This window comes from Emys orbicularis, chromosome 3, assembly GCF_028017835.1.
Source record: "Emys orbicularis isolate rEmyOrb1 chromosome 3, rEmyOrb1.hap1, whole genome shotgun sequence".
Lineage (NCBI taxonomy): Eukaryota > Metazoa > Chordata > Testudines > Emydidae > Emys > Emys orbicularis.
The window spans coordinates 92,660,090-92,678,845 of NC_088685.1; the positions used below are offsets into that span (position 1 = coordinate 92,660,090).

Sequence of the window (18,756 nt, forward strand, 5' to 3'; positions counted from 1 at the left end):
TTCTGCTTTAGCCTTGCTGTTCCATTATATCAACACAGCAACATATTTCTAAACACAGAAAATGGCCATGACGCTGAAATAAAGGAGGACACAAAAAGATTAAGGTTGTCTATACTTAGAAGGCCTTGCTGGCATGGCTATGTCAATCAGGGGCATGAGGGGGTATGATATTTTGCTGACATAGCTGTGCTGGCAAAAGCAAAAGTGATACCAGAAAAACCGTGCTCCTGCCAATATGGCTTATGTTGCTCTTTCTAGCTGGAGTAAACTATGCTGACAAAAGTGCAGTTTTGCTAGTTCAGCGGTGTCACCATTAGGAGTACTTTGACAGTATAGATACACCAGCAAAGCCTTCTAGTGTAGACAAAGCCTCAGCAACTCTAGGTTAACAATCTACAGTAAAGTATGTTAAGGGACATGGTCCACGAATGCTGACCTCCTGCAATGGGAGGAAGATAATGTAGGATTGCCCATATTAGCTCGAAGTCTGATTTCTAGTTGAGAGGAAGATTAAAAAAAAAAAAAAATCATCTAGCTCCCTGTTCTTGGTATATTCAGCAGCAGTCACATTAGCTGTGTCTACACTGACTAATCCAGAAGTTGTAACTCACCACCTGTGCAGTCCCACTAATGGTGGCAGCAGCAGTGGAGAGGCTCTAGCATGGACAAAACCTGCACATTTTTACCACTGTTTTGTCTAGATCTGTCTCATGAGATCCCAAGAGGCTCGTGAGACTGAGGCCTGGTCTACACCTAAAAATTAGATTGATCTAACTTACCTGGCTCAGGGCTGTGAAAAAATTTCCACCCTATGCAACACAGTTAGATCAATCTTACCGCTACTGTTAATGCAGCTATGTCAACAAAAGAATTCTTCCTCAGCCTCTTGGAAAGGGCGGCTACCTACATCAGCAGAAAAACCCCTTCCATCGACATAGAAAGCATCTACTCTAGCTCTGTCGCTATACTATAGACATGGCCTGAGTTGTTCTGAGAAGTGCTGAATGTTCTCAACTTCCATTGAAATCAGGAAGCTGAGAAAGTCAGAGGCAGTTGAGAGTGTCCAACAGATCTCAGGACTTGCAACTAGCACTTGAGCAGTAACAGGGCCAAAGTTGGGGGCTACTGAAATAGAGAGGTCTAATTTTTAGGGGAAGCTTCTATCCAGATGCCCGTTCCCCTATACCAGCTGGGACAGCTTCAGGAAGGAGGTCCGTTGAGACGGCAAGAGTCACAGCCAGGAGTCACCACTAACACAGCTCTGGACCATCCACCCCCACCAGTTGGGACATTGCTTGGGGCTGGGCCTTTGGCCTAGTCTAGGCTAGGATTTAAGGCATGATATTAGCATATGGAAGCTAACACATTTTAAACGTCTAGTGTAGACAAGTCACACTGCCTTTAACACATACAGTAACTCTTCACTTAAAGTCGTCCTGGTTAACGTTGTTTCGTTGTTACATTGCTGATCAATTAGGGAACATGCTCGTTTAAAGTTGTGTAATGCTCCCTTCTAACGTCGTTTGGCAGCCACCTGCTTTGTCCACTGCTTGCAGGACGAGCAGCCCATTGCAGCTAGCTGGTGGGGGCTTGGAACCAGGGTGGACTGGCAGCCCCCTATCAATCAGCTCCCCGCTCCCCTAAGTTCCCTGTGCAGCAGCTGTCTGCAATTCAACTGTGTCTCTCCCCCCACTGCCATGTGCTGCTCCTGCCCTCTGCCTTGGAGCTGCTCCCCAAGACTCCTGCTTGCTGTGCCGGGGGGGGGGGGAGAAGGAAGAGGGGGGCTAATGTTAGGGTGTTCCCCTCTACCCTGCTCCTGCACCCCACTTACCCCATCTTCCATAGAGCAGGGCTCAGGACAGAGGGAGCTTGCAGCAGCTGTGGTCTCAGCAAGCTGATCTAATTAACAAGGCAGTGTACTTAAGGGAAATGCACATATCTCCCTCCATTCCTGCTGCCTTGCAGAGTGAGAGAGTTAACCCATGAGGGCTCAGCCAATTGTTAGTTCATCATTTAGCACAGGGGTCGGCAACCTTTCAGAAGTGGTGTGCCGAGTCTTCATTTATTCACTCTAATTTAAGGTTTCGCGTGCCAGTAATACATTTTAACGTTTTTAGAAGGTCTCTTTCTATAAGTCTATAATATAACTAAACTATTGTTGTATGTGAAGTAAATAAGGTTTTTAAAATGTTTAAGAAGCTTCATTTAAAATTAAATTAAAATGCAGAGCCCCCCGGACTGGTGGCCAGGACCCAGGCAGTGTGACTGCCACTGAAAATCAGCTCACGTGCCGCCTTTGGCACGCGTGCCATAGGTTGCCTACCCGATTTAGCAGTAAGGGAAATATCCCACCCTCTGACTCCTCCACCTCAACCAAGCTTCACAATCATCATCACTGTGTACCAGTATTAAATTGTTTAAAACTTATACTGTGTGTGTGTGTATATATATATATATATAGTCTTTTGTCTGGTGAAAAAAATTTCCCTGGAACCTAACCCCCTCATTTACATTAATTCTTATGGGGAAATTGGATTCGCTTAACATCGTTTCACTTAAAGTCGCATTTTTCAGGAACATAACTACAACGTTAAGTGATGAGTTACTGTATTAAATTAGTTGAATTAAAGCCAAAGAGGGAGACCTAACTAGCTAACATCACATCTTTAAGTCTTATTCTATACGAGGTCTTTGAGGGAGTCCCCTGCACCATTGGGGCAGTGACAGTGCCTAGGACCAACCTCACACAAATACAAGTATTAAGTGAAAAGCAGAGACCTGCAGCAGGTGGAAGCTTTCCTCTGAGAGAGAACTTTTACAAAAGGGACACTGTAAACATAAAACTTATGTCCAAATATTTGGACTTATCATCTTTCATGTTGTTTGTTTACTTTCTGCATTCCACTCTCCTTTGACAAAGAATCTAGTATAGACTCCTTCGTTTTTATTTCTTGCACAGACACAATGCTCTTTTGGTTGCCATCAATGGACTGCATGGAAATATTCAATACTACCTCCACATCCTTGTTTTTCCTGAAAAATGTTTTTTAAATGCCATCTTTGTGATAGTTCTACTCAAATAACAAAAGTTTTTCTCAAAACAAAACAAAAATCTAATAAACATTTGCCCCAAAACTAATTGACAGAGACCCTTTAAACTATAGTTAAATTTGTAATTGGCAGCTGTGACACTCATGAATTACAAGAATTTGACCTTGTACTTCGTGGGTGTAATGTCCCTATACTCTGTGGAAAAGGTGCACATATGCAATTATTATTAGAGATTTATGACCCATGCTTCCACTATGCATAACTGGCTTACTCTCTGCAACTCTTATGAGGAATGTGGATTTTAAAAAGCAGCCAAAGGGAGCAGAAAAGAAATTTGTCCCACACAACACAAATTCCTAAATTAACGAGCATGATTCCCATACTTCTTCCTTCAAAGAAACAAACAGAAAGAATAGAAAGAGCATCTCTGGACTTGTTTCTCACCCTCAGAGAATGTCAGACTGAGTTCATGGCAGATGTTGCTAGATTTTTTTTTATTGCAATATGAAAGTCGGAACTGGTGAAGGGCCAAATTCAGTCCTGGTATAAACCCACTGACTTGAGTGGAATTGTGCACACATAGATCAGGGTTGACTCTGGCTTGAAATGTCTAATCCTCTGTTCATATTTAGCAAGATATAACTAAATTGTTATATTTATCAAAACAAAACAAAAAAAACCAAAAAACAAAAGTGAATTTTACTTAGTTTGATTATTCCTTTAAACACTGCTTAAGTCACCACCATATGGCTGCGTATTTTGCAATGGGTAGCTTCTAAATTCTCACTTGACATCCCTATAAAGCATGAACAAACATCTGTAAAGGCAATAAACAAAAATCATGATTATGGCTGCTTGTCGTGGCAAAAAAAAAGAATAAAAAGCAAACCCCACAAAATTTAGTTGTTTTAAACCCCCAAAGTCATAGCATTTTAAAAATGTACTAAAACGTAATACATTAATTCAAATATGAAAAATCCATAAAGCACATGACACGCAATGCTGGCCCCACTGAAGATACTAGGAGCCTTGCCCTGTCTTCAGCCAGCATTTCACCCATGGAATATTGATAACCTATAAAATAATACTAAGGTTTTTTTAAAACAAAGACTGTGATACAGTTTTAAATTATGTGGTTTTACAGGCGACCTTAAAGCACAACTTTAAACCAAGAAAAGGAACGTTCTGCACAAGCACTAATTGTTGACAGGATTGAAGATGACAGCACTGCATTGGTTACTTTTGTTCATGTTTAGCAGATTATCGTCAAAACCAAGACTAGAAATTTGTTTTTAAACTGAAAGCTAAAAGAGCACCATGGCCAACTATTGAGCAGCTGTGAAAAACTGCAGAATCTGTGAAAAGTGACAAATGAGCAGTTATAATCATGATTCATAATTAGATCATAAAAACTGACATTACCCGACATGCAACAGTAATTCAAGTGATAAAGGGCATACATCCATCTGCAATATGGCTCACACAGAAGTTAAGAGTTACACCCAGATTTGGTTACCATATAGAATTAGTCATGTGCCATAAATTCTGTTTACATGGAATATTTAGAGCTCCTACTCTCTTTCAGTTTAGACCATGTCTACACTGGGGATTTTAGCCATCAGTGTAGCCGTACCAATTCAAATCCATACCATAGACACAATACACTGGTATAAATAATGACTTGTACCTGTACAGTTCAAACTGGTTTCAAACAGACTGCCCCTCAGCTACAGCTGAATTAGCCCAGTCCCAGCAAGATCCCTAAAGCTGATTTTGACCTGGAATTTCCTAGGGAGGCAATAACCAGAGCACTAGGATGACATACTCTCAGCTGTTTATGTTGTTGAGCAGATGGGCTGTTGCATGCTGAACAAGTTGAAACTTTTTAGAATCGGTCAAAAAATGGGAAAATTTGTCTATAGCAGGGTTCCCCCCACTCCCCCCTCCCCCCCCGCAAATGAATCCCTTTGTCAAAAATGTTTAAAACTCAACATTTCTCAACTATGGTTATGTGTATATCCAGAAGCAGTGATGAGTCCACGTGGCCACCCGGCTTCAGCTGTCTGCCTAAATAGAGAGTGATGTTAAAGAGATGGAAGAGTTCTTCAAAATCTTCACTCTCCCACCAGCACGATCTTAGTCTTCCCATGATTCAGCTTCAACAAGTCATTCTTCATTCAGTTACTGATTCCAGGAGACTCTAGTTTTATAGAATCACGGACATGTGAAAGGACCTCTCATGGCCTTCTAGGCCACCCCACTGCAATACAGCAGGATTGACTTCACCATTCCTAAATACCTGGCCATAACTAAGGTTTTTATTTTACAGGACTTCTTTTCTAATTTTTTATACTGCCACCAGCCCACGCTTCTGTTTGAATGCTGTATTAAAATGCACAGAAAGCCAACTTCATTCTCAGCTATACCCTGTAAATCCAAGATTACCCTATTGATGGCAATTTGCAAGTGTAAACTGAGGGCAAAATTTGCCCCACAGATTGTAAAAGCAGTCTCAATTTACATGCTGTCCTTGTGCTAAGTGAAGGGATTAACATACCTCTCAATGGCTAGATTTGTTCTTTAAACTCTCTATTTGTGACTGGGGTCTTTTCCACTTCATTGTGTATTATGATTTCCCCCAAGTCACAAAAAAGCATTAAAAACCTCTAAAGAACAAGAACTCTCCTGTTAGCAATGGAAAAGCAAGTACACTCCCAAACAAGGTGAAATTCAAACCGATCTGTGTAAATGAGGCAGGGGGTTCTTTTTCTAAAAACCAAGGCATGAAATGAGACACTTTCAGAAGGAAGAGTGTATACACTGACAGGATGGTGAGACAAGCTTAGGTAAACTCTACTTGATTTGTTTATTTTCTTCTCCTTTCCCTCCCATTTCCCATTAGAACACCAAAATACATATATATTTTAAAACTGATCACTACACCTGGGCATACTAGAGATTAATTAGTTGTATGGTACCTGTATTAAACTTTAGAAGGCCTTTCAATTTGAAGCGTCAGAAGGGCAACTGCATATATAACTATTCATATGGAAAGCGATGTCATGTAAAAGTGTAACATAACACTACCCTCCACCTAAATTGATTCTCTGTCACCACTGTGCCAAGAGAACAAACAAATTTCCCTAAATGCTTTGAGTTGACATTATCCTGAAGCCAAGTGTTAATGGAGCAACATCTTTATTGTTAACAGGAAGCTGGCTTTACTTTATACTTAATATACATGATTCTTAATTATGTAAATCATTTTACGCTAAATCAGCCACTGAAGTGAATCTAACTGTAGAGGATTCTGATGCAATAATAGCATTTACATATAAGTTTACAGGTCTGAATAATTTGGAGTTGCATTGTAAGACCTGGAAAATGATTAATACCTGTTAACAGGGCCACAAAAATAATCCTGAGTGCTATTTGGTAGAAGCAACTGCAATGGAAGGCCTCATGTACATACTAAAAGTAAGCTACAAGTGGAGCTGAGTGAGTCATCAGTAGGAGACAAGTCTGAATTATATCCACACACCTGGAAAAAAAACTTAAATCTTTAATGAAGTCAAAATTTGTAAAGAACAAATCATGTCAAACCAATCTGATAGCTTTCTTTGCTAGGATAACGAGTCTTGTGGATAAGGGAGAAGCTGTGGATGTGGTATACCTGGACTTTAGTAAGGCATTTGATACGGTCTCGCATGATATTCTTATCAATAAACTAGGCAAATACAACTTAGATGGGGCTACTATAAGGTGGGTGCACTGGCTGGATAACCATACTCAGAGAGTAGTTATTAATGGTTCCCAATCCTGCTGGAAAGGTATAACAAGTGGGGTTCCGCAGGGGTCTGTTCTAGGACCGGCTCTGTTCAATATCTTCATCAACGACTTAGATATTGGCATACAAAGTACGCTTATTAAGTTTGCAGATGATACCAAAGTGGGAGGGATTGCAACTGCTTTGGAAGATAGGGTCATAATTCAAAATGATCTGGACAAATTGGAAAATTGGTCTGAGGTAAACAGGATGAAGTTTAATAAAGACAAATGCGAAGTGCTCTACTTAGGAAGGAACAATCAGTTTCACACATACAGAATGGGAAGAGACTGTCTAGGAAGGAGTACGGCAGAAAGGGATCTAGGGGTTATAGTGGACCACAAGCTAAATATGAGTCAACAGTGTGATGCTGTTGCAAAAAAAGCAAACATGATTCTGGGATGCATTAACAGGTGTGTTGTGAGCAAGACAAGAAGTCATTCTTCCACTCTACTCTGCGTTGGTTAGGCCTCAACTGGAGTATTGTGTCCAGTTCTGGGCACCGCATTTCAAGAAAGATGTGGAGAAATTGGAGAGGGTCCAGAGAAGAACAACAAGAATGATTAAAGGTCTAGAGAACATGACCTACGAAGGAAGGCTGAAAGAATTGGATTTGTTTAGTTTGGAAAACAGAAGACCGAGAGGGGACATGATAGCAGGTTTTCAGGTATCTAAAAGGGTGTCATAAGGAGGAGGGAGAAAACTTGTTCATCTTAGCCTCTAAGGATAGAACAAGAAGCAATGGGCTTAAACTGCAGCAAGGGAGGTTCAGGTTGGACATTAGGAAAAAGTTCCTAACTGTCAGGGTGGTTAAACACTGGAATAAACTGCCTAGGGAAGTTGTGGAATCTCCATCTCTGGAAATATTTAAGAGTAGGTTAGATAAATGTCTATATGGGGTGGTCTAGACAGTATTTGGTCCTGCCATGAGGGCAGGGGACTGGACTCGATGACCTCTCGAGGTCCCTTCCAGTCCTAGAATCTATGAATCTATGAAAATGCCACAGGATCAAATTCAGCAGATTTAAACACATGGTGCAAACTACCATAGAAAATCCCTGTGCTCTCACAACCCCTGCAGTGACCTAGCTCTCTCACTTATAAGATACAAGTATGCCCCCTATAGTCCACAATTCTGAAGTTGCAGAATTCAACTCTTGCTCCAGAATTGTGTCCCAAAATCTCATCTTTTGTTGTTAAAAAGTTATGTTTTAGCCTCCTGCTTAAGAAGAAACACTTGAAAACGTGAACCATGTGTGAACCAATGCAGTGATGCATCCGTGAGTTTGTAGATACCCTGAAACAATAGCTCTGCGTGGCACAGACTGCTCTGTTCATCTTAATGAGTTAACACTCGGAGCTAATAACGACACCCTACGCATATTGAAAACTGACAACATGGAGGCAAGCTAAAGTAAACTGCATTTAATATCAAAATAAACAACACAGAAGCTACTGCAACGATTGTATTATTCATTTTCCTATTTAAGTAAATAAAAAAACCCTATATTTAACATTTATCTGAACTAGCTGCAGAATTTCCAAAATTTCCTCTGAAGCATTATAGAATCTGGGGAACCTGCTGCAGAGTTTAGGTCCAGTTTGACACAGAGAATACAGGGCCCTGGATATAAGCAGCTCCAATTGAGGCCCATGCAGCATGAGAAGGAAAAGGCTGTTCACCTGCCCTTGCAGAGTGTCCTTTCTTTCCAGCCTAACACTGCTGTAAGCTAGTGGGCTGTTTCACCAGTCCAGGAAGGGAAGCAGATACCACACCCAAGTCCTTTTAAGGCCTTTTCTTCAGCAAAGCACGACTTACTGTTGGAATACAAAAGACATAAAGAACACAAAGTAAACTCTACTATTGGCTACAACCCCCAGACCCTACCACCTTGCTGCCTCCACCACCCAGCAGAAAAGAGAAAACACTCTTTCCCTGTATCCTCTTCCTTATATATTCCGCACAGCCATGTGATACACAGGAATCCTGGAACCCTTTCTAGCCTCCTGTTTCACTTTGTCACAACTAATCAAAAAGTACAGGCTCTGCTGACAACATTAGTGACAAAGTCTGTGTTGTAATGTAAATACCATATCACATTTTTGGTTTACAGGTGCCTACTAGAAAGCACAGGGATCTCAGGACCCAATTTATTTTGGCACTGTCTAGATATGGCATGGAAACAAAAGACTTCCATTGGACATCAGGGTGTTCTAACTAAGGACAAGGAGTGACATTTTAATACCTCCTTTGGTGGACTGTATCCTGGTCTGAACTCAATGATTTAGCAGGTCTTTTTCATCTCTAACCACTAGGATTCTAAACAAAGATAATTAAATGTTAAGACCAATCTCACCTTATTTTGAAAAGCAGTTTTCTAGAACTGAACTGATATAATACAAATCAATATAATTTATAATACATATTTGCATATTGGATTGGTTTTCATGGTCCACGTAGCTGTTCCAGGACACTAATAATAATGTCTAATATAACCTTACTAGCTGTTCTTCTTCTTCGATTCCTGGTCTGAGCTTGGCTGGCTAGCCTGTCTCTGCTGGAGCTGCTTTGTCCATACTTTTATTTTTAGAGTACTAGCTCAAGCCAAGTTAGAGGGAGTCTACCTACCTGGGCTGGGTGGCTTGCTCCCAGCTGCAGTGTAGACATACCCTTATGCTGCTCTGGCTTTTTTATATGACAAAGAAGCTGGAGCGAGGGGAGGGGTGTGTATGTGAAAACCTCAGTCTAGGATTTCAACATGTTAGCTAATATGAGTTAAAAAGACACCATTTTGCATAGTGAAGACAAGGGCTTGGTTTCAGGTTTTAGAAACTAGAAATTCAAGGCCAGGTTTGTGAACCTGTTGGTGAACTTGAGTCAATTTATGTTTTCTAGTAGAAAATCCAGGCTAACTCAGGACTGTATTACTCACAATCAGTCCCGTTGAAGTAAATAAAATTACTGTTCGTAAGAGTAAGGATTACACAATCTCAGTTTTGTCCACTCATGATTTTATTGCAACTCTTGCAATATTTGATGTTGTACTTAAAGCCCCAGCTCCATGAGACAAGTGGAGATGTGACAATGTCAGCTTTCATTTCTGAACAGCTTTAATTTTAGCCCACACAGTTGCAGAGGAAAGCTTGAGCATGTGACTCATGTGCACCAGAAAGGCTAAAAAAACAGAAGGCAAATAAGAAAAACCAAAATGTGTGTGTATGTATGTTTATAATATTTAGACTGATCTCATGATTTTAGGAGAGCAGGCCTTCTGATGTTTTGGACATTTGGAGATGGTGATATTTCAAACCAGTCTTCAGTGGCTTTGCATGATTACTACACAAAACCAGGCAAAACATGGTTTCATCTGAATTTTCAGGTTGATTCAGACTCAGAGCCAGAGAGAAACCCTGAAAGCACGAACCCAGGCTGATCCAAATTGAGGGCAAAAGTTTGTCTGAACCCCTGCAAACTAAACCCCTTGAATTCTGCACTTGTGGTAGCACATAGCTCCTGCAATGCCTTGGAACAGTTTCAGGACTTTCATTCTGATTTGCGGGGCCCAAACAAAACTCCTAACTTACCCCTCCCAACCCGGAGCTACACTCTGAAGCCATGACCCACCCCCAGCTCCGCCGGGGATCCAAACGCGCCAGGCTCCTGGGGCTGGCCCAGCTGTACCACCAGCAGCGCTTGAGTGTCTCGGAGGTCACTAGGTGCAGCATGGCCATGGAGCTGTACTGTCCCGTGCAACGGGGATGCAAGCTGGGCACAGCCATAAGCGATAGGAAGGACCCGCAGCTGCAACTCCGCCAGCCGAGAGAAAGACACTTGTATCCCGCCCGCCTTCCCCGCTGGACCCTGGCCTGCACCTCTGCTGGGGGAAGAGGCGAGGCGAGGCTGGGGACCGCCCCACAGCCCCGTCCAATGGGAACGGTAGTGCTTCCCGTCCTCTGGTTTCTTTTCCCCACCCCCAGCTCCTGGGCAGGGGGAGGAGAGATGCGGAGCTGCCGCCCTCGAGAGAGACGCGGGCGGCGGGACAGGAGGGAGCAGCCGCCTGCCGCACCGCAGCCCCTCGCTCGCACAGCGCTCCTCGGGGGCAGGGGCCAGGCGGGTGCCCCGCCACCCCACACGCAGACACTGGCTGCCTGGTTTGAAGGAGCCTCTCGGCAGCAGAGCAGCCCCCGGCGGAGAAGGAGCAGCAGCAGCAAAGAGTGGGGAAAGTTGCCCCCCCCCTTCCCCCTCAGGAGGCAGAGCCATGGGCTGCAGCGGGGGACTGCGGGCTGCCCGCTCCGCGCTCCTGGCGCTGCTGCTCGGACTCTCTGCCCCGCCGCCGTGGCTGCAGGCGGAGAAGCTGGGTGAGTTCCCCCCTTCCTCCCCGGGGAGCTAGCAGGGGGCACTGCTATCAGACTTGGGCACCCTGCGGGGGGGCAGCAGAGCCAGCTCGGAGGGGGCCTGTCCCAGCCACACAAGGCTCAGGCTCTTGCTTGTCCCAGTCTGATCCCGTGTGTGTGTGTTAGTTAGTCTGAGGTTTTTCCTTCTGTGCCCTCTCCCTTCCCTAGTAGCTTCCCCTTTGCTCCCTGGCTTGCTAACCCACGTGTGCGTGGGGGTGGGGGGTTGCAAGGCAGCAGACTCTGCAAGCTCCCCTCAGCTGGAGCAGGACCTAGTGCAGTTGATCTAAGGCTAGAGAATGGGGCCCCGTCAGCGCCTTAACTGCGAAAACTCCCAAACCATACATACCTGAAACCCGGAATCGGGACCTAAGGTGATCCCTTCTCTGGTTTGCCAGAGCAAAAGGCAACATTGAACTCCACGAGGACAAGGCTAAGAAAATGGGGCTACTAGCTAATGCTGCCCCTTGACCATTTTGCGGGAGGGGATTTCCTCCTTTGAGTCTGATCCTCCTTACTCTATCAATTTGCTTTATCTCTGGCAGCTGGGAACCTTAACTCTGCCAATCTAACCATGAATTATGGTTTCTTAGTTGGTCTCAGGGCTGTATATAGTTTGACCTGGTTAATCCATGCCTGGTTTATCCGTGTGTCTGAGTATCCACAGGATTAAAGTGGTAACCAATCTTACAGCAACTGTACGGATGATTTGTTAATCTTTGGTTAATTAGCCCTGTTCTAAAGCTAAACAAACAAGGAAGAAAGATCACAACAAGTTGTAGGTAATATGCAGGGTTAATTTCTACAAAGGTTACTGTTTTCCTGGTTCCGATCTTACATAATGATAGAGGATATACATTATAAAGCGCAGGGAGGAACATTTTAAAGGTACTTGTGCAATGACCATCTCTGTGAAGAACACAGTATCAGTGCTATTAACTTTCATTCACTATGAATGCTGATAGCATTGGTGCAGTTTATATACAGATGGATCCAATTGTGTATTTGCTTATTAAACAGAACTGCCTTCACTCTTCCTGGAACAAGTTCTGTAGAAACCCCATGGGACTGTGCAAGCAACTTTATTACAGATGGTATACTCACCTGTTTGTCCTAATTTTTAAGTGGCTAACATTTTAATTTCCTGTACAATCAAAAGAGTAGCTATAGTTATATTCAAAACTTGCAACCTTATTGCCATGGAACATCAGTACATGACAGGAGTAACCATCCATCTTTCTTAGGAAAACTCACTAACAGCCAGCAGTTAAATAATGAATGTTGGAATTTGTGATCATTATTAAAATGCAACCATAGCACCTCATTAAGATAGGGGAAGTATATGCTTCACCCAGTGCTATTATTTCAGTCTAGCTACAGATTCAAAAACACATGGTGTGTGGGTTTACATTGTCACTGTTAACATCCCAACAGTAATACTAAAAACTTCTTTGCCTTTAGCCTATTTGTGGAAAGACCATGTATGGAAAATGCATATGTTTTCTGAAACTGGATTTCTGATACGCGTTCGTTAGCCTTTTGAAGCTGAAGTTTTGTATCAGTCTAGTGGCCTTTGATTCTCAAGCTTTGTATACCTTTTATTTTCTATTTAGTATGCTTAACCCCATCATATATATATTCTATATATTTCCCTCTTGGAGCTCCCATATCCCTTTGGCTTATTTCTCAGTTTTGAGACTCAAAAATGTGTTATGGTGTCAGAAACACTTAAAAAAGGTTTTTGTAAAACACAATCCAAGGGAGAGTCATTTAGCAATAACAATTGGCATTAAAATCTGGGTCCAGCTCTCCATGTGCAGGGAGTAAGTGGTGACCCTTTTTCTGATTTGGAATGTATTACAGAACCTCATATTGTCTGAGGAAGTCTCTGAAACGTGGATCTTTGGTACTCATTGAATAACTGTGGGAGAGGTGAGGTGGTTTGGAAACTGGTTTTAATTAAGGAAAACATCTTTTTAAGCTTAACTGGGTTTGGCCCCACTAAAAACAGTGCAGCTCTGACTCTGTATGAATAATAAAGAATTTAGAGATTTAACAACAGGCTCTTCCACATATTCTGTCCCTCAGTGATCTCGTGGTTGTGGTTGCCTTTTTCTCTGCTGTTGACTCCAAAATCCATTTCTCTTCCTATCTGTTCAGCCTCACATCTTCAGCTCTCTGGTATCTCTTCCTGGACTTGCTTCCACCAGCTCAAATTCATGATCAAGTGGAGGCAAACCTGAACTTCTCACCTTTCTCCTTAATTCTTCTCTGGTCCCTCTTTTCACAGTTAAGGATTTAACTATCTTGCCTGTTGCCCAAAATTACTAACTTAGGGCTAGTCTACACTGGCGATGCTAACGCGCTGCTGCGGCAGCGCTTCAACATGGCTTATGTAGTCGCGGCAGAGCTCTGGGAGAGAGCTCTCCCAGCGCTCTAAAAAACCCACCTCCATGAGGGGCGTAGCTGGTGCACTGTCTATACTGGCGCTTTACAGCGCTGAAACTTGCTGCGCTCAGGGAGGTGTTTTTTCACATCCCTGAGCGAGAAAGTTGCAGCGCTGTGAAGTGCTAGTGTAGACAAGCCCTTAGTGTTGTATTTGACTCTCTTTCTTTCCACCATGCACATCTGGGCTCTTGCGAAGTCCTGCCTGTTAGAACTTACAAAAGAAGAAGGGGGGGGGGGGGGGAAAGGACCTTAACTGTTGGAAAAGGTTGCGGGGGAGGAGAACAAGAGGGAGAAGAGGAAAAACAGGACTTTACCTCATTACTGGTGGGATTTAAGCCATCTATTCTTGTAGAATTCAATCTTGTATTTAAAATAAAATTCCTAGCTCTAATGAATGCAAAGATCAACTTCTGAATATCAGTCTGTGTTGTTCATGAGTTTGTAGGCAGCTATGGTCTGATCACTTAAAATTGAGGTTGGCATAGCTGTGGCCCTGGGGTGTGTGAAAAATCCCTGAGCTCCATAGCTATGCTAACATAATAGCCGGTGTAGACGCAGCTAGGCCAATGGAAGAATGTTTCAATCAACCTAGCTACTGTTGTTCAGGGAGGTGGTGTTCCTACAGAGATGGAAAAACACCTTCCATCACTGAAGGCTGCAGCTGCACTATGGTATTTTGCTGGCACAGCTACAGCACCATAGCTTTGCTGCTGTAGTCCCTGTAGTATAGACATGGCCTATGTAGAACCTATGGGCATCAGTGAATAAACTTTTTGAGGCAAGGACCATCATTATTATGTCCTACAGTACCTAGCACAATGGGCCCCAGACCTGGTAAATGCAGCTGAGAGTAGAGATAGAGCTGAGTCTTATTGGTAGGGCCTTACAAAAAAACAAGCATCAGTCTCTGGATGATAAATACTGTATCTGCCCCCCCCCCCCCCCAGGCCTTCTCATCAGTTCCTTCCTGTTCAGTAGCTCCAAAATCCATCCATCCTTCCTCTCCATTCTCCCTGCAAAACCCATGGCCCATATCAGAGCCATCTCCCAACTTGACTACCACTTCAACCTCCTTTATCCCACACTGCTTCTCACCTGACTTCCCTTAATTCTATACAAAATGCCTCAGCAAACTAACACTAACTCCCCTTTTTGTCCTGTGACTACAGGGGTGTTAATGGGCCACTTCACTTTGAATGGTCCCTTAGAATACGTGCTAACTACTAAAGCTAAACTATCTGTTCAATCTTGTATTTAGATGAGTCACTCTCAGGACCCTGCAAACGCTGCATCTGATGCAGCTGCACCACTGTTGCGCTTTGATGAAGACGCTCTAAGCCAATGGGAGAGAGCTCTCCTGTCGGCTTAGTTACTCCACCTCCGTGAGATGGAGAGGTGGAGAAGCTCTCCCACCGTCCTAGCACTGTCTACATGGGATGTTAAGGTCACTACAGAACATAAGAATGGCCATGCTGGGTCAGACCAAAGGTCCATCTAGCCCAGTATCCTGCCTTCTGAAAGTGGCCAATGCCAGGTGCCCCAGAGGGAATGAACAGAACAGGTAATCATCAAGTGATCCATCCCCTATCGCCCATTCCCAGCTTCTGGGAAACAGGCTAGGGAGACCATCCCTGCCCATTCTGGCTAATAACCATTGATGGACCTTGTGATGGATTCCGTCACAGAGATCCTCTTGGGAGTGTCACCTGACGTGCTGAAATTACCTCTGAGCCCGTTTTCCCTGCCAGCTTGGGACTCCTGAACCCTGCCTTGTTGAGACAGACACGCTAGCCTGCTGAAACACAGACCCAGGTCTGGGCCACACCCCCAGAGCTTCAGACTTCAACTAAAAACTGCTCAGCAGGATACCTGTCTCTAGCACCCAGACACCCAGCCCCCAATGGGATCCAAACCACAAATAAATCTGTTTTACTCTGTATAAAGCTTATACAGGGTAAATTCATAAATTGTCCGCCCTCTAGAACACTGATAGAGAGAGATGCAGAGCTGTTTGCTCCCCCAGGTATTAATCACTTACTCTGGGTTTATTAAGAAACAAAAGTGATTTTATTAAGTGTAAAAAGTAGGATTTAAGTGGTTTCAAGTAATAACAGACAAAGTAAGTCACCAAGCAAAATAAAGCAAAAACACGCAAGTCTAAGCCTAATACATTAAGAAATTGATTACAGGTAATATCTCACCCTCAGAGATGGTCTAATAAGCTTCTTTCACAGACTAGACTCCTTCCTAGTTTGGGCCCAGTCCTTTCCCCAGTACAGTCTTTGTTAGATTCAGAAGACATCTCAGGTGGTAAGAAGGGGTTTTCTCAGCCCCTTTTGTCCTGCTCTAACCACTTTTATAGCTTTAGCACAGGGCGAGAATCTTTTGTCTCTCTGGGTCCCCACCCCTCCTTCTAAATGGAAAAGTAGCAGAAATAAGATGGATTTCATTATCGGGTGACATGGTCACATGTCACTGTAAGACCCCTAGTCTCCATTCCCCCTAGGCTGGCCCACACGTACACAGGTAACTACTTTCAAGTAACTAAGGCCATTTACAACTGATTGTTTATGGAGCACCCTTAATGGCCTCCACTTAATATGTTTACATTATTTATATCTTATTTTCCTAACTCCAGATATAGAAATAATACATGCAAACAAATAGGACGAACACACTTAGTAGATTACAAGCTTTCTAATGACACCATACAAGGGGTATTTAGCGTAAAGCATATTCCAGTTATGTCATATTCATAAGCATATTTCCATAAAGCATATGGAGTGCAACATCACAGACCTATCCTCCATGAACTTGTTTAGTTCTTTTTGAATCTTGTCATAGTCTTGGCCTTCACAACATCCTCTGGCAAGGGTTCCACAGGTTGACTGTGCATGGTGTGAAAAAATACTTCCTTTTGTTTGTTTTAAACCTGGTACCTATTAATTTCATTTGGTGGCCCCTAGTTCTTGTGTTATGAGGAGTAAATAACACTTTCTTATTTACTTTCTCCACACCAGTCATGATTTTATAGACCTCTATCATATTCCCCCTTAGTCATCTCTTTTCCAAGCTGAAAAGTCCCAGTCTTATTAATCTCTCCTCATATGACAGCCGTTCCATACTCCCAATAATTTCTGTTGCCCTTTTCTGAACCTTTTCCAATTCCAATATATCTTTTTTTTGAGATGGGGCAACCACATCTGCACGCAGTATTCAAGATGTGGACGTACCATAGAGGCAATATGATATTTTCTGTCTTATTATCTATCCTTTTCTTAATGATTCCTAACATTCTGTTCGCTTTTTGACTGCCGCTGCACATTGAGTGGATGTTTTCAGAGAACTATCCACAATGACTCCAAGATCTCTTTCTTGAGTAGTAACAGCTAATTTAGACTCCATCATTTTATATGTATAGTTGGGATTATGTTTTCCAATGTGCATTACTTTGTATTCATCAACATTGAATTTCATCTGCCATTTTATTGCCCAGTCGCCCAGTTTTGAGAGATCCTTTTGTAGCTCTTCGTAATCTGCTTGGGACTTAACTATCTTGAGTAGTTTTGTATCATCTGCAAATTTTGCCACCTCACTATTTACCCCCTTTTCCAGATCATTTATGAATATGTTGAATAGGACTGGTCCCAGTACAGACCCCTGGGGGACACCACTATTTACCTCTCTCCATTCTGATAACTGACCATTTATTCCCTATCTTTTAACCAGTTACCAATCCATGAGAGGACCTTCCCTCTTATCCCGTGACAGCTTACTTTGCTTAAGAGCCTTTGGTGAGGGACCTTGTCAAAGGCTTTCTGAAAATCTAAGTACACTATATCCACTGGATTTCCCCCCCCCCCCCCCCCTTGTCCACATGCTTGTTGACCCCCTCAAAGAATTCTAGTAGATTGGTAAGGTATGATTTCCCTTTACAAAAATATGTTGACTCTTTCCCAACAAATTATGTTCATATATGCGTCTGAAAATTTTGTATAGTTTCAACCAGTTTGCCCAGTACTGAAGTCAGGCTTATCAGCCTGTAATTGTGGGGATCATCTCTGGAGCCCATTTAAAAAAAATTGGCATGTCATTAGTTATCCTCCAATCAATTGGTACAGAAGCTGATTTAAATGATAGGTTACAAACCACAGTTAGTAGTTCTGCAATTTCACATTTGAGTTCCTTCAGAACTCTTGGGTGAATACCATCTGGTCCTGGTGACATATTACTGTTTAGTTTATCAATTTGTTCCAAAACCTCCTCTAATGACACCTCAATCTGGAACAGTTCCTCAGATTTGTCACCTAAAAAGAATGGCTTAGGTTTGGGAATCTCCATCACATCCTCAGCCATGAAGACCGATGCAAAGAATTCATTTAGTTTCTCTGCAATGGTCTTATCGTCCATGAGTGCTCCTTTAGCATCTCGATCGTCCAGTGGGCCCACTGGTTGTTTAGGAGGCTTCTTGCTTCTGATGTACTTAAAAAAAAAAGTTTGCTATTACTTTTTGAGTCTTTGGCTAGCTTTTCTTCAAATTCTTTTTTGGCCTTCCTAATTATATGTTTACACTTTATTTGCTAGAGTTTATGCTCCTTTCTATTTTCGTCACTAGGATTTAACTTCCACTTTTTAAAGGATGCTTTTTTGTCTCTCACTGCTTCTTTTACTTTGTTGTTTAGCCATGGTGTCAGTTTTTTGGTTCTCTTACTATGTTTTTTAATTTGGGGTATACATTTAAGTTGAGCCTCTTTTATGGTGTCTTTAAAAAGTTTCCATGCAGTTTGCAGGGATTTCACTTTTGGCACTGTACCTTCTAATTTCAGTTTAACTAACTTCCTCATTTTTGTGTAGTTCCCCTTTCTGAAATTAAATGCTACAGTGTTTGGCCACTGTGGTGTTTTCCCCGCTACAAGGATGTTAAATTTAATTATATTATGGTCACTATTACCAAGCGGTTTAGCTATATTCGCCTCTTGGACCAGATCCTGTGCTCCACTTAGGACTAAATCAAGAATTGTCTCTCCTCTTGTGGGTTC

At 42.7% G+C, this 18,756-nt stretch overlaps 1 protein-coding gene across 1 annotated transcript in view; it reads left to right on the forward strand.

Moving 5' to 3' along the window:
* Positions 1-11,136: 11,136 nt before the first annotated feature.
* Positions 11,137-18,756, forward strand: part of DCBLD1 (discoidin, CUB and LCCL domain containing 1) — a 72,285-nt gene continuing 64,665 nt past the window's right edge. The window contains exon 1 of the mRNA XM_065401423.1: positions 11,137-11,236. Coding sequence (XP_065257495.1) covers positions 11,137-11,236 — 100 coding nt within the window. The remainder of the gene's footprint in view (positions 11,237-18,756) is intronic.